We start from the raw sequence: 16887 nt of genomic DNA on the forward strand, positions 1-16887 counted from the left end.
TTAGTGATTTACACACTGAATATTTGATCCAGGAGTATGTTTTTGCCTCATATTCCCAAGCATAAAGGGAGAAGACCTGGATGTCCCAAAGTCTCCTGATTTATTTCCATAGCAGGGAGAAACATTGAGCACCACAGAGCAGAGGAGCCTCGCTCCATTTAATGATCTAGGACAGCCAGGTTACCCAGGCCATGATCTGGTCCTTAGAATAAAAATGAGAGTGCCTAGACCTTGAATACATTCCTAGCTCTCAGAACCAGAATTAGATAACTGACTGATTATGACAGTAGGACTTCACTGCTGACCACTATCAGAAAAGATTTGTGCCAGTTCTGGGATTCCTTTGAAACAGGAGAGACTATCTGTTCTACTGCCTGTTTGGGAAAGGCTTAAATAAACTGAGAGGCTTTTATGATGTGATCAAAATACCTTTCATTCAGGATCTGAGGAGCAGCTTCCTGGAAGACTCCTAGGGATATCAATTCCTTACTCTCCTTGAACTCAAATACTTGGGTTCTTGTGCTCCAATGCAGATTTTCTATACAGAAACAACATCATAATTATTGAAAAGTTTAACAGCTCTTGCATTTTAATGTGCAAGTTAGTAACACTGCTGGCATACTTACAGCCCCATATGATCCACCAGTTTATACAAGGAGGTGGTGACTCATTGGAACAACAGTAAAAACTGTCTCAAGACTTTCTCTTGAGCCAAGATGCAAAGATGCAACTTAGTAATAGCAGGTAGCAATATGTTAAGCTGATCTGTATGATGTTGGTGAAATGCATTTTGAAAGCAGCATTACAAAGTTTTGTGTACATTGCTTTCTATTTATTCTCAAGAAAATGATCTAGTTTAAAGGAAGTGGGTTTTTGATTGCTAATCTTGTCAGTCAGTTTCTGGGAGTTCACAAGAACAAGTGTCCTGTTTGGCTTTGAAGAGGAGACAGGGTGAAAATAGTCACAGTTTGTTCTTGTCAACAAGTGAAAGTCATGGCTGAGACTCTGTAGAATGAGATGACACTGGAGTCTTATTCCTCACTCTGTATACAAGGCCACAGAGAAAAGTAGTGAGGAAAAAAAGGGTTTGTAACCCCTAGGCCCATAAGTGACAAAAAGCAGAATCAAATGTGTGACCTGAGATTGCTCTTCTCCTTCCCTTAAGGGCTTGCCCCAGGCAGTGAATGGATTAGGATGGTATTACCACAATTTTAAAAGAGACTACAAAAAAGCAGCCAAGCACTGGTTAATTGCTGAAGAATTGGGAAATCCAGATGCATCATACAACCTTGGTGTCCTGTATTTGGATGGCATTTACCCTGGAGTACCTGGTAGAAATCAAGTGAGTAATTATTTAATGGTACTATTTCTTACATTAGGGCCCAATTTAGAAGTTTTTGTCTCATTCTTGAGATTGCTCTGTTCACCCTAAGTTAGATTTTGATACCTTTTATCACAAAGAAGAATTTTACTGGGGGATTCAGTCAAATTACTTAGGGAGAGAGATGTTGCTCGAATATCTCAGTCAAAATTATATGCATGTGTTTCTGTTCTTTTAATTTAGAAACAAAACAGGTGCAGGTTTTACCCCTTGCAGTGACAGCAGCCAGGAAGGATAGTGTGTGCTCTCACATCATGTGACCTTTCAGGTTCTCAGTTTTGGATTGGAAAGTTTTTAGGGAGGGGATTCCACAATAACTGAAAGAGGCACGACCTTGTCCCTGAACCCATGAACAGCTATGCTTCTGTTCACACAGCTTCTGTGAGCCTCAGAGCTGCAGTGAGAGCTCTCCAATCCAGTCTTGAAAATGTAACTCTTTGATACAGTCCTGGTAGACAGCAGTATTTTTTTTTTCTGTGACAGAACCCATTAACATATGTGCAAAATAAATTTTGCCCTAATAGGAATGGTCTACTTAATTTATATTTGGTTTAATTAACTTAGAAGTGTACGAACAGCAGCAAAAATGTAATGAGGTAGACTGCAATAAATGTTGTCAGACCTCATACTTAAAGCTAAAAAATGTTTCTAGTGTGGCCTTTGAGTTCTGAGATCTGGATATACTCCAGACAATGGGCATTTCTGCTGCCAGCAGCAGCAGTGCTCACCCACATGTGCATCTGGCAAACACATTTTCCTTCCCCAGGGACCAAAGAACACATTTCAGAGTGGACTGATTGTAAGAGTACACCTAAAAGTGCCCAGGTTTCTTTGTTCATCAAAGCCAATGGCAAGAAGGAATGTGTAGTCCATGCTCACTAACAGCAAGCATACTTTGATGGTTAAAAATTTCCTGAAATAAATTACTTCTGTTTGTATGCTGGTTTGGTTTATTTACCAATTGCTATTCCTGAGGGTAAAATGTGGAGTCACACAGCCTTCCCACTTCTGTAGCTTTGGCCCTGCTTACTCCATCTGTGTTATCTTCTATAAACCAGTTTCAAAGATTTGAGCACTGTAGTTGTGGTCTGCTGAACATACAGAGAGTTGCTGCTGCTCCACAGCCTTATTTGGCATCACAAGTTCTGTTCTCCAGGATGCCTTAATAATCTTCCTACTAGTGAGCAACCAATTTTACTTTTGTCAGTGCATGCAAGACTTTTGTGTTAGTGAGTGTTAGTTAAACATTTAGACACTTTTCTGTTTGATGTTCCATATATTACCTATGTGTTTTTCAAAACTTTCTCTAGCCTAAACTATTAAAAATTTAGAAGAATTCATTTAATCTAAGTACACTAACAGTAGTTGAACTATCTTGCCCTCATTAGCTAGCTACCTATTTTTATTCCTTTGATGAAAAGGGTCCTGAGGAAGAAATCTCAATAAAGATTAATAATGCAGAGTTGCTAATTGTGTCTTGTTTCTCCACAGACAGTTGCTGCACGCTATTTCTATAAAGCTGCCCAAGGAGGACACATTGAAGGGACTCTGCGATGCTCTCTGTATTACATCACAGGAAATATGGAAGACTTCCCTAGAGATCCAGAAAAAGCTGTAATGTAAGTAAGGAAACCATTTATAAAAGGAGAATATATTTCTGATGTGATTATTTTGATTATTGGTGATTTTTAAGTCCATAGCCTGAATACCTTGTACTTCACAGTGCTTACCTCTGTGGCAAAAGGTTCTCCTGCAGTAATATTTGATCTGCATGAGTACGTGTATTATTTAGATGACCAGTAGATTTTAAGAGATATTGAGTACTTTTACTACTTTTTTTCCAGAACAGCTCAGAGAGATTGTATTGAACAACTCTGAAATGCTTTATCTAACAAAGCCTCGCTATTTTTTTATTTCAAGAAATATTTGTGATGTGGTAGAATTGGCATTTTGCATCGAAAATAGGCAGATAATTTTTGATAGCACCGATTAACTTCGGTTTGTTTTCTTAAAAAACATTGCTGAGAAAAAAACATAGGATGTCTCTAATACACTTCTAGAGATGAATGGACTTCATGTACTCAGTCAATTGTTACAGGATTGATGCTGTGATTACTGTTTAATCCCAGAGTTTGTCTTACAGAAGAAGTTAGATGGTGATCTCATATCCTTTTGTGTTCTTTGAATCTACATGTGTTGGGATAACATTACTGGAGCCATGACCATTCATTTTTTGTTTGTTCTATTCCACAGCTGGGCAAAACACATTGCAGAGAAAAATGGCTACTTGGGTCATGTAATCAGAAAAGCTCTCAATGCTTATCTGGAGCTTTCATGGTATGTTTCTTCTGTTCTGTATATTTTCTATTTCACTTACTTTATAGCAAGATAAAATAATTAATAATGGGCCATCACTGCAAAGAAAAAAAAAGCAGTAGCACTACAAAAATCAGTTGCAAAACATCCATTGACATAAAGGGAAGGAGGAGTTGACCCAAAATGTAAGTCAACAGTTCTAACATAATTAAGTGAAAAACAAGGGGTTTGTAGTGTGAAATAGTTGTATCAACTGTGGTTCTCCTACCATAATATTTGTGTAATGTGCACTGGATTAACCAGAGGAACACCTTTCACTTTTACTATTCTCTGTATTACAAATCTTGTATTTTACCTTCTCTCTTCAGTATATTTCTGTGTCATGAGAAGTTCAGCTGCTGGATTAGATTTGTTGGGTTTTCTGTGTATGGTTAGTATTGTCTTTTGTATAAGTATAATAGGGGGCTATAATATCCAATGAGCCAGTCAAGAGGTTTCAAAATAGTGTCCAGGTTAATGCTCCATCTTAGCAGCCTCTGTAGGCATGAACATCAGATATTGTGTGTGCAAACATCAGACTGTCATATGTGATCAAAACAATGGCTCATTTAGTCCTGCAGCTTCCCCCTCTAAGTACTGAATTAGTGCTTCAGGCTAGGGAGATCTACAAGAAGCTGTCAGTGGACTGTTCTGGAATAACCCATTCCTAGAAGAAGTGTCTTTTCACTCAGTCCATCACAGACATTTCTTCTTAGACTTGAACTCACTTCTGAACACTGAAAAATCTCTTGATATTTTTGTAGCATGTTCTGTTGTGCAAGCCTGTGACTCTGCCCAGCTCAATTTGCAGTCCACAGGTAGATGACAGGTAGAGCATAAAGATTCCAGAAAGTGTGGGCTCAACAGCTAGGAGGGAAAATGTCCTGGAGTCCTACTTGGGATGCCAGGGTGTAAATTGCATAGGTATAAATTGTTCCACTGCCAATCCATCCAAGTAATGTGTTCTTCAGTCATTGTTTGCAGACACATGTTTTACACATCTGTCTGTCATGGTAGTTTGATCTTCAAAGACTGAGGCAAAGGCTGTAAATGTAATTTCTTCTCTTAGTTGCCCTTGGACACTTAAGGATCATCCAATTTCCCAGCTTTCCCTTGAATTCCTTCTCTTGTCCCAGGTCTCTCTTGTTCTAGATGTTATTACAGGGCAAGTACAAGGAATAATTTGTAATCATGCAGAAGTATCTGGATAACAGGAGGTTACACCTGCTAGGTCTGTACGGGCAACTGCTTTCACAATTTGATTTGAAGTGGTTTTGCTTAAGCAGCTACTCTTGAAGTCAAATGTGTATTTTGACTGTATCTTCCAGTTAAACAAGCCATTGAACCCTGAAACTTGCCATGATTTTTACCTTTGTGTTTTGGATAAAATCATTAGCAGCACTACTCTTTAATAGGAAATTTCAGAAGGAAAAAAGTACACCAAGTGTGGTTTTTTATTGTTTAGGGATTTTAAAACTACACACATGATTTTAAAGACTTCTTCTTAATTTTAAATGCATAGTCTTCATAGTATAGAGTAGATGAGTGGCAGAGAATATGAGAGATGCTCTCATCTATATCAGAATACTGAATTGCTATCCTGCAAATGCAATATTAAGTTTTACTACTTGCTTTACAGTCAGTGATGCATAGGGACAGAGACTGTTTTCTATTCATACATTCAAAAATATGAAGAGAGAAATTCTTTTTCAAAAAGCTCTGTCTTAAAAGACAAGACAAAAACAAGTCACATAAATGAAAGATAAAGCATACCAAAGAAATACACAGATGAATGTTAGACAGATATATACACAGGTATATATATAGATATATAGGCAGCTAAGTTAAGATATATAACATATATACACAGACAGATATATACATGGCTAAGTTAATTATAGATTTTCTTTGAGTAGAGTCTTTTAAGAATGTTTTATCTGAAACATTTAAATATAGAATTGGGCTTAGTGTCAATTTTTCTTTCCCATCAGTCTGGCACTTAGAGTAAACACACACTGGAGCCAGTAGCTTCAATGCAAGAGGAAAAGGGCTGCAAATTTTTGATGCAGCATGGCTGGTTACACCAAGCATTGCCTGTGCATGTCGCTGTTGCATGGGTTTCCCAGCCTCTTGCTCTGAAACTTTGTACCAGCATTTTCCTCGTAGGCAATTTTATGCATTTGTTTAGTGCTTTTGGGGCTTTTTTAACCATAAGTAAAATACATGTTATTTTTGTAAGGCTTTTCATTAATTTATTTTATCTAACATTAGGCATGAAGCTCTGCTGCATTACATTTTAGCAGCTGAAACTGGGATTGAAGTGTCACAGTCAAATTTAGCACACATCTGTGAAGAAAGACCAGTGAGTAAATGAATGCACAACTCATGATCCTGAAAGGACCCTTTGTTAATGATAATGTGTGCCATTAGTCTCTTACCTGGGATATGAATGAATCAATTATTTTCTTTATAGGACCTAGCAAGAAAATACCTAGCAACTGATTGTGTCTGGAGATACTACAATTTCTCAGTTTCTCAAGTCAATGCTCCATCATTTGGTATGTATAAGGAATTTTTTCTAAATTTTAAAGTTACCTTTTTTTTTTTTTTAATTTCAAGGGCTGCATTTGTCACAACTTCTATGTGAGTAAGCAGGTTGAGGGAGGGAAGATAAATTCCTGCTAATCATTCATGTTTTGATAGGAATATCAGGATAATTAAAGGTAATTAAAGTGGTTTATTTCAGCACAGTTTTTTTGAAAATTTCCTTTTTATTACATTAAATGGGTAAAATTTTAATAAAATAAAAAAAAAAGCCCTGAGGAAGGGCTAGATGTTTAGGAGTCTGAGCAGTTGACTCAAAGTTTAAGAAAAAAAAGCAGGTGACTTTAGGAGCTCATGCTGTTTGGTTTATCAAAGGGAAAATCCAAAAGCAAATAGACTTCCATATCATAATTGAGTCATGAGAAGCTAATAAAGGCTAAGGGAGTCCTTATCTAATTTATTATTAGTTTTCCTCTTAGGGTACAGAGTTTATCAACATCAGTAGAGCTTACCTTGGAGAGCTAAAGGATTCTCTAAGGTCTATTTGCAAATAAGTTACATTCCTCAGGCCTTAAATTTTACTACACCTAGGGCTTCAATAGCTAAGTCATTTTGGTGTCTCTGAAAGCTTTACTGAATATTTGAAAACATTGATCTGATTGTCTCACAGGAGCACTTCAGTGATTTGTAACAAGCATGTGGAAAAGTGGAGTGTAAAAATAATTCGTGCTATTCATTTAAATACACAGTGTGGGAAATTTAAAAGTGTGGAAACTGAATACCACGTGGATATAGCCTGAAGCCAGAGGAGCTGACAAACACTGTTAGCTTTCCTGAGGAGTTTGTAGACACCTTAGCAAGGTGTAGTTTGGTTGACCCTTTGGTAGATCCACTGGTACAAGCTCACATGAGAAAAACTTCTGAAGGTCAGACTCATAGGAGGGAACTGTCATTCCATTTCAGCCCGCTGTAAAAACATGTGGGATTTTCTTGTGTAGACACACAAGCCTAAGTGTAGAAGAGTTTCAAATGATTTGAGGAAAGCTTAGGTCAGGTACGTGTAGGCACAGTCATAGGAGTTTTTAAATTCAGTAGCACAGATCATCATGCTTGCTCCTGTCTGGCTCAGTGCCCTCTCTTTTGATGCATTTCATTATGGTGCAATGTCACAGAAAGATGCTTGTAAAGTGTTTGCTAGGCATTGCTCCCTTCTAGACCAGGAGAATTGTATCCCTACTGTTGTCCTGGGTTGAGTTGGATTTGAAACTAATGAAATTATCAGCAGCAACATTTTCTAACTTTTGGGAAAGGTTCAGCCACCATAGTGTCAGGTACAGAGCAAACACATAGATGACATGATTTTAAGTTTCATCAGTTTAGTAGGGCTAATCTGACTAAATAAGGCTTCAGGTTGTCCAAAGACAGATTCAGCAAGTGAAGAAGGAATGAAATATAAAGACTCTCAAGCCTCAGATTTTGTAAAAGCAATGTCATTTATTAAATTCATTAAAGAAAACAAGAGAGATTTCATCAAGCATAATTATTTTCAGTGGGAGGCTGATATAAAGTGGCCGCAGAGACAACCAGAGAGAAAGTGTACATTTGCCTTTTAGTATTGTGCTTTAAACAGAATTACTGTTAATTTCTCCATCACATTAATAGTTGGGTAATTCTATTGCTGCAACTAATCTAAATGATCTTCTGCTGATTTCCTCCACAGCTTATTTGAAGATGGGAGATTTTTACTACTATGGCTACCAGAACCAGTCTAGAGACTTGGAGCTGTCCATGAGGATGTATGCCCAGGCTGCCTTGGAGGGGGATTCACAGGTGGGTCTGCACTTATGGCAAAACACCAGAGTGTGGAACAATCAGAGAATTGAGCTAGGACTGGTTCTTCTGCTTGGCCTCATCTGCACCAAAGAAACCTGCTAGAATAGATTACAATTATTTCAAAATACCTTGTGAGTCAGTAGTTGCTGTTTCATAATAGAAGATAAACTTAGCATAGATTAATGGTCTTAGAATTAGGCTTTGTAAGCTAAAGGTAAGTGGCCTAATTTGGTGCTACCTTACCTTGATGCAATTGACTTAGTTGTGACCTCAGTATTTTTGCTATTGCAAGAGGAAGAATGAATAGACTGCTGAGTTGTATTCCAGTCCTATCCTCTCCCATTTTATGATAAAAAAAAGAAGACTAGCCCATTTCCCTTGGTATATTATACCAAGTGAATCCCAGGGTGAATTTTGTTCCCTAATAGAGGTTTCATCTTAAAATGCTTTATAATTAAAGAATACACCATGTCACATTACCAAAGACATGCAGTGTTTCACCACTGAGTTTCCTGTTCACAGGAGAGAACAGGAGTGTGCTGGGTGCAATATTCTGTTCTCCCTGTCCCTATGGCAATATCCCCAGATGGGGTATTGTATATGAACTTGTCAAAGGTATGGGTGGGTTTTGTTTTGAGGTTATTAGGATAAAACATTACTGCTAAACTAGCAAAGGAAAGAAGAGATGCATAAATAGTTACTTTAAAGTATGAAAATCAAAGTGATAGGGAATCCTGTAAAATGTGTCATGTGTGTTCATCTTCATGACTCCGAAGAGACACAGGGTTGCCTAAGACTTGCCCAAATAAGCAAAACCATAAGATTAAGGACTTAAATTGTCTGAGGAAATTTCTGCTCTCAATTTCACGACTCAGATTCTGTTGATCGTGGAGCTATGTGAAGGGGAATGGAACAGTAACAGAATAGAAATCCATTTCTGCTTTCACTCTGTATTTCCCTAGGAGAAAAAAATGTCGGTTTGGTATGGTGAATGGACTTAAAGAGCAATTCAAAATAAGAAAGAAACCATCTGGAAAAAGATATGAGCTTAGAAAAGAGTGTCACAACATCTGAATGTTTCTTTGGCATTTTCAGTACTTGAGTGTATGGTTAGGAGAAAAGGCTCTCATAATTATTCAGTGAATATCACATTATGCTAACAAATTTAGGGAAGACAGATACTTGGTGCTTAAATACATGAATATGAAAATTTAATGTTTCAAAGGTGTGTGTTTTTTCCCTGTTAGGGTTTCTTCAATTTGGCCCTTGTCATGGAAGAGGGCAACTCCATACCTTCCTACATTCTGGATCACTTGGAAATTGATCAAGCATTGCATTCTAGTAATACATCACTTCTTCAGGAGCTCTATTACAGGTGAGTCTTTTTTACCCTTAATCAGCATCTTCTGGTTTTCCACGTGAGTAACATTTACTCTGGAGGACAGCACCTCCTGTAATTATTAACTTTGTTCACTTTTGTGATTTAAGGCAGGTTACGGTCAACATACTTAAAATTCTTAAATTCCCTAATTATATTTCAGTTTTTACCTGATTATATGTGGTTACCTGAAATAGTAGGGACTGGATTCAATAATGCAGGAGGTCTTTTCTAGTTCAATATATTTCAGTTCCTAAATTGGGCACTGGTGATTTGTATGCAGTCCAAACCAGTAGTTGAATTTTAAATGTAGCATAATTTAATACAGAACTTAAAAATATGTAACTGGGATAACAGCAATCCTCCCTATTGATTCTGCAAATATGTCCAAATATGGTGGCACAGAATATTGGATATCTGAGAATGTTACAGGTCTGCTGCCTGAATGACCTGTGCCAGCACTATTCATGGACAAACCACCTGGTGTCCTCTGGTTCCAGTACAGAACTTGGGTTTCCTTTACCCAGGTAAAGCAACAGGTGTTGGAAGGCACAGTGGGAATGTGAAGCTTACACAATATTTGGTGAATTTGTGGAATTGCCATTCAAATATTTGAAGAAGCAGGAGCTAATGCTCAATACATGAGGCTGTGAATGATGAATGTGTGCTTTATCATCTGTTTTGCCACTCAGTGAACCCAGAAAGGTGGAGATGACACCAACGTTGAAAGCTCATTTGTCTCTTCAACAACAATCTGCTGAAATTGTTCTTCACTGCAGTTAGACTGAACTTGTACCCTAAACTGCTTCCAGTGGACATGAAACTGTTAGTCAGATACATTGGGGTTCTGGACCATCTGGGGTTGTGAGCTTGAGTCTGAATTCTGCCTTCACTTGGGCTGAATCACCTGCTTTGCTGTGAGAGTAATTCCAGAGTTGACAGTGCTGAAGGGTTTTCCCATCATCATACAATTTTGTCCAAATACTTTTCTGTATTTTTTATATATATACATATACACAGTCTATGACTTTATAACTAAATTATATGTATATTTATAACAAAATTTATGTAGAAAAGGTGTATATATATATATATATATATATATATACATGTCGTCACTCTTTCCTTAGCTTTGTAGAAAAGAATCAATTGAAGCTTCAAATAGATGCCTGTGATTTAACTGTCTAAACTCCCCTGGTAGGTAAAGTCCTACTTGATAGAAATAAGAAAGCTGCTCAGCTCACCCCACAGGAGGTGGGTACCTTGTGCTAGTCACCTAAAACACTCTTCAAGCTCTGACTTCATTCTATTAGACAGCATTGTCTCTAAAGGACTTTTGGCACCAGTGTTCTGTGTAGGCAACTAAATTTTGTACATCTAATTTTAAATCAAGTCCTTCTGCTGTTGAGTCACATTACTCAGAGCTTGTTCTGTGACTGCTTTGAAAGTGTAGCCTGGATGCTTAGACCCATTGTTGACTAGTAAGAAAATAAAAAGACACATTTCTAGGGTAAGGTATTCTGTGCTTAATAGGTTTAAGCTGGTATCTTTCTGAATTTTTACTTCACCATCTGTGAGATAGTGATGATGATATTCATTTCTTTTTCTGATTCACTGGTTCTGCAAACCCATTTGAGAGGCCCAGATGATTGATGGCACAAAACAGTGGAGGAGGACTAATAAGTTGTTTTTATCTTCTTGTTGTAGGTGCTGGAATAATAGTAACCAAGAAACAATTAGCCCATGTTCATTAGCATTGCTTTATTTTTACATGAGAGTTCTCTGGAACAATGTTTTACACTCTACTCTGGTATGTATTGCCCCTTTATTACATGCACAGCTCATTTGGAACTTTAGCTTGGCTTTGCACTGCTCTAACTATATTTTTTGAATTATTGTCACAGATCTACTTCATGGGAACCTTTCTTTTATCGATTCTTGTTGCATTTGCAGTGCAGTCTTTTCAGTCCTTGTCTGGTAAGTATGTGGCATAGTAAAACTGATGAAAGAGGAGTGATCTTTTTAGGTCAGTAAAACCTTCAAAAATGAAACCAGAAGTCTTGATTTTATAGAAGTGCCTCTGAGCTTCTTTAACACATAAGTCATTTTTTTGATCATTAAAAAGGAGTAGATGAAGCAAAGCAAAAAAACCCTGTTGGTTACTAAGGAACTTCTCTTGCTAAAGGAGATTCTTAATAAAAGCCCTAACTGCATGTGATTATTCCCCATCTCTCAACATGCAATACTGTTACAGTAATGATATGACTTTGATTCCCTGCCTAGTCTCTGCAATATGTAGTCAAAGTGTGTTTCCTGTTTCATAGGATTGGATCTCTTGAGACGCAAGGTGGGAGAAAAAATGGGGTTCCAAGAGCTGGTACATCTGAGTAACTTAGTAAGAGTCAGTTCAGACTCTTAACACCTGTAACAGAATCAGCAAATGCATTCAGTCAGGAGTTACAGAACCTGTCATAATAATTGGGAAATCCTGCTTTCTTTTCCTACTAGTTATTAATTTATGTAACTTAGAATCATGCAATAAATTTATGAAGTATATAGTTATAGATCTTCTTCCAGTATTTCCAAACCTTTGAATATTATCTTTATATGTAATTTTACATCCGTGTAATATTTAAATATTGACTAATAGACTTCCTAGACACAGTGGAGTTTTCTTACATAATTTCTTTTGACATTCTTCTGAAGCTTTTAATTCTCCTGGAAGAAGATCAGAACCATTCTCACATGATGTCCCTTCCTCCTTAGGGAATGACAGTGAGGATGCTACCAGAGCAGTACAGCAAGATGAACCTACTCTTTCAAATGATTTATCACAGCAGGAGTCAAACCCTCAGAGTCCTCTAGTCACCAGCTGAAGTGCAGTTGTCTTAAGGTTGACATCCATTGGGAAGACAGGATATGAACAACTACGAATCTAAGAACTGGCAACCAACCCTGTACATGGCATTAATAATGCAGTCCAACAGCTGAAGTTGTAGGGAAGTTCACTGATCTGACTTCTCCACTACAGAGGAAAACCATCCCTATAATTTATTTAACTCCAAACAGATGATGCAGATTATCTCACTATACCCAACACATGATCGTACTGTATGTCATGGAAGGACTTGGAAGGAAGCCTGCAAAGTCTGTGCCTAATTGAAAAATAAGCAAACATCCCACAGGTTTTAGTGAGGTTTTACTTACATGTCTAATCTCTTACTAAATTGCTTTTACTGCATTTGAGCTTATTTATTGGTGAAATTAGCAAAGTTTTCCAAGTCTGAATCACTGAAATTACGTAAAAGCGAAACCCAGTCACCAATACTTTCCAAGTTCCATGGAAACCTGTCAGGACTCCAGTATATGCAATAGTAAAAATGTGGTTTTTGGCATTTTATATTCCATGCTGATTTTTCAATGTGAAAAGTGTTTTGTTTTGAAAGAAAAAGCACCAGGAATATTTGCAATATCTTCATAACATATTAGTTATTGCTGACTTTTAGTCACAGTTTTACAAGCATCCACATTTTCTGGTGGACACAACAAAATGTTTCTCTTCCTGCCAAGAGCCACTGATTAGAGAAAGGAGCTCCCCAGTGAAAAAATAAAAGAATATTCAAGTGTGATCAGGTGACACAAAGTGAAAAAAAAATTATTTTTGTATTCTTCTGTAGATAACACTGGCAAGGATTTATTTCATGTTCTGTAATGACTCTAAAAGACATATTTAAGTGACAGTGTATTTGATAAATGTTGGATGGGACATACAGATAACATTTATGGAGTGCAAATACCTTCTGTCTGATTTAATGTTCTCTGTAAAGTGGCTGTAGGAAGGGTCTAACCTTTACAGCAGGTGTGCAGTCACCTCTGCAAAATGATGTAGATCTCAGTCTATAAATTGCATCAATCTATGCATTATTGAGGGTTAAATCCACTTGCCTTGCACTACATTATTTACTCTTGTAAATAAAAATATTTTTTTAATTCAGCCTGTATGTGAAGGAATTTCTTTTAAGCCACCTCTTGGATGAAATACTGTCTTGCTGTTGCAATCTCTCAAGATCATTATTTACATGTCTGTTTTCTTAGCTTCAAATGCAACAATCAGCTTTCTCTTTCTTTGAGGAATACAGTCTTCTCACAGAGCAAACCTGGAATATTTTGCTTTGTTTTTCAAAACAAAAGAACAAAGTTTAGGAGGTTTCAGTAAGAAAAGAATGATTTAAAAGCAAAAAAAATCTTTGACCTTCAAGAGAGGTTTTTTATATATAAATGTCTATGCATACATATCATCAAGGCATATTTCAACTGCAGAAAACTGAAAATTCAAAAGTGTTGAGAGAAGAGTTGATGCTTTGAGGCAGCAGCTCCCTTGACAAGTCATGGGATAAAAATGAAGATGTTGAAGCTCCTCCCCCTCCCTCTGTGAAAGTAAATTGTGTGTCATGTTACCAAGTTTTTCATTTATTTGATCAAGAACTGTGCAAAGAATACTTTTTGTTCTTAGTACAGTTGTAGATACAGATTTTGTTCTTTCTATGTATAGGCAGGTATTTTAATGTGTGAGAAGGGAGCTTGACTTTTACATACTAAACTGTTGTACTCACTGGGGTTAGATTATGTGTATTTGATATCCATTGCAAATGCTCCCTGTTATTTTTGAGTCTGTTTTGAGTTGCAAAAACTTGTGCAGCTAAATTTGCGTATATCAAATTCCTTAACACAAAGTTGTGGCTATTTCAAGAGCCCTCTCAATTGTATTTTTGTCACCTAATAGAAGAAGACTGTGCAGCTGTATTAAAACTGGAGCAGGTTTAGATGGTAAACCCAGAAGCACTGCAGAAAGTCAAGTGTAGCCCTTGAAGACAAGCAGACAAATGTCACAACACAGGCACAGTGTTAGGTTAGGTAGCAAATGGCATGCACAGTTAGATGTTCACAAAATACTATTTGGGCCTGCGTAAGGCAATTCTTGCTTATAGTTAGCTACACATTAAAGGTGTATTTTGCTACAAATGTCACATGTAGCAAAACCAAAGCCCCTGGTGAAATACTAATCCCATAGGAGTTTGTCAGTGCTGGCGTGATTGCAGCCCATGTGTTGCAATCTGGGAGTTCTCCAATCAGCAGTGGTTTAGATTGTGTAAACACAGGTCAGAGTTAAGTGTTAGCACTCCAGCTCACTCTGTTTTCCTCACTAAAGCCCATGTTCTGAACTCTAGTCATTAACTAATTTGAAGAGTTCTGCCAGAAACAATCCAACATCTATATTTCAGAAGGCAATTGCTGAAGCTGCAATATATTTCATGATGCCAGCAGTTAGTAGTTCCATCTTTGTTTATTGTTACCTATTACATCAGAAGTTCTACCAAAGTATTTTAAGATAAGCAGCTCTTCACAATAAACTGGCAATCCTGAAGGCTAAAATAATATTAGTCACATTGTTGTCCTTCACTTCTTATAAAAGCCAGAGGGCTATTGACAACCTAGAGAATCAACCAATTCCCAGTGAGAAAGAGAATGGTTATTTACACAAAGCAGCTACATAGTTTGCTACACCCACAATGAAAGCAGGGAGAGAAGGGAAAAAGAGTTGCTGCATCAATAATTATTTTTCATAAATTGAAACATGATCACTGAAGTTTATAGTTTCTGCAGCCCATGTTGAGTGTTCAGGGTGGGAATAAGGAAATAATAAATCACAGTTGTAGAGCTGAACTGCTCTATATAGTTTGCCTGTACACAATTGATAGAAGTCCAGCCATCTGAACAACACAGGTCATGCATAAGGCAGGGTAAGTGCTGACCATTTTTCTTCTCCCTTGGTTCTGCTCAGAATCATCTCTAGCAAATACATTATGGACAAGAAAGAATTTCAGAAGGGTTATTTACAAAGTAGGTGCCAAATTATCTAAAATGAATACAGTTTACACCAAGTAAATGGATTTGTGTGTTACAGAAAGTGACAGAGGAGAGAGGTTGCTGCCTGCAATGTATCAAAGTGCTGTGGGAAGAAGGGAGAATCAAATAGGTGAAGATAGGCTAAGAAAAATAATTTAAAAACTGCTCAATGTTGAGCAGTTCTGAGTAGTTACCAACTACAGCTTTATGAAGAAAACAATTCAGACCAGTTATGAAAGATTTGCATCTATGCTGAGAAGTTTACTCAGTTCTGAATCACACGCTAGGGTAGTAGCAGGACAGCACCAAATGTGGGGGGCATCCATATGGGGGTGACTGACCATGGGTGCATGGTGTTGCTTCCCAGAAGATACATCCCAATAAATAAGCATGAGGACAGACTTAAAGTTCTATATTAATACCTTGCAATATCAATGTCAATATTTAGTGATAGAGGGAACACTTGTGAATTAATCCTGATATACTGATTACATATTATAAGCATACCCCTTGCTGGTATTTTTGTATTCCCATTTGAACTGGAAGAGCATAGATGATGTTTAAAAACCACATGTGAAACATGGATTATCTGTGAAGATAATTGATTTATAACAGATTCTTGTCTGTGTAAGCTGTCCTCATTGACTAATGGACTATGACGTTTAGCACTGGCTGTTGACCCTTATCCTGAATGAAAGACAGCACAAAGGCATGAAACAACTTGAATAAGCTTTGGCAGAGGAACTCCATCCATAGAGTCTCATCTTCCTCCCATAAATGTGTGAACTCTATTAAAAGACTGGGATGTAGGAAGAGAGCAAAAAGAAAAGGCTGGATTTTTTCTAAGAAAAAGCCGAAGGGTAAGAAAACTAAAGAATATCAAAGGGAATCTGAGCATGGAGCAATTTCTTATGCTGTCTTCTAAGAAGTAGGTGACAAGAACAATTACTAAATAATCAACAGAATATTGTAAATAAAGATGCTGCAACCTCAGCAGCATCTGGAATACAGGTGTATAGGAAATGCATCACAGCCTCATCATTTAGCTAAATATCTAATTCCTGTGCCAGGAGACTTCATTATATTTGCAATAAGGAAAGTGAGTCTATAGCTAATTAGAAAATCAGACCAGATAAGGAGACATGAGCAACCCAAATGGAATGGAAAAGATACTTGCATTATTACAGTATATACTTTTGTAACAGTTACAGTAAGCAAGGAAAAAAACCCAAAACCTACAACCAAACAGAAGCCAAATCACCTGCAGCAGATCAGATATTCTAAGGCACTGATGTTCCAAACTGAAATTGCACCAACAGTGCTGAGTACCTGTTGACTTAAGGGACTTGAGTTATTTGACAAGTGCTATCAGATACGCATCCACCTTTGGGCATCTAAATAATCCCTTAGAAGAAAACTGGCTACAACAGCTTTGTTTATAACTGTTCAGGGATCTTTCTGTTAATGTATTCCTTGACCTTCCTTCCCT

At 37.3% G+C, this 16887-nt stretch overlaps 1 protein-coding gene across 2 annotated transcripts in view; it reads left to right on the plus strand.

The window, feature by feature from the left end:
* SEL1L3 (SEL1L family member 3) overlaps positions 1-13485 on the plus strand; it is a 33575-nt gene extending 20090 nt beyond the window's left edge. For both annotated transcript variants that reach the window (XM_054294341.1, XM_054294344.1), the window contains exons 15-24: positions 1166-1342; positions 2873-3000; positions 3635-3718; positions 6008-6098; positions 6210-6294; positions 8001-8110; positions 9361-9488; positions 11199-11301; positions 11396-11468; positions 12258-13485. In XM_054294341.1, the coding sequence (XP_054150316.1) occupies positions 1166-1342; positions 2873-3000; positions 3635-3718; positions 6008-6098; positions 6210-6294; positions 8001-8110; positions 9361-9488; positions 11199-11301; positions 11396-11468; positions 12258-12367 (1089 nt within the window). In that variant the 3' untranslated portion in view covers positions 12368-13485. The remainder of the gene's footprint in view (positions 1-1165; positions 1343-2872; positions 3001-3634; positions 3719-6007; positions 6099-6209; positions 6295-8000; positions 8111-9360; positions 9489-11198; positions 11302-11395; positions 11469-12257) is intronic.
* The last annotated feature ends 3402 nt before the right edge of the window (positions 13486-16887 follow it).

The sequence above is a fragment of the Melozone crissalis genome, unplaced genomic scaffold (assembly GCF_028551555.1).
Source record: "Melozone crissalis strain CALT ecotype California unplaced genomic scaffold, PUWL_Pcris_2 ptg000006l_1, whole genome shotgun sequence".
Lineage (NCBI taxonomy): Eukaryota > Metazoa > Chordata > Aves > Passeriformes > Passerellidae > Melozone > Melozone crissalis.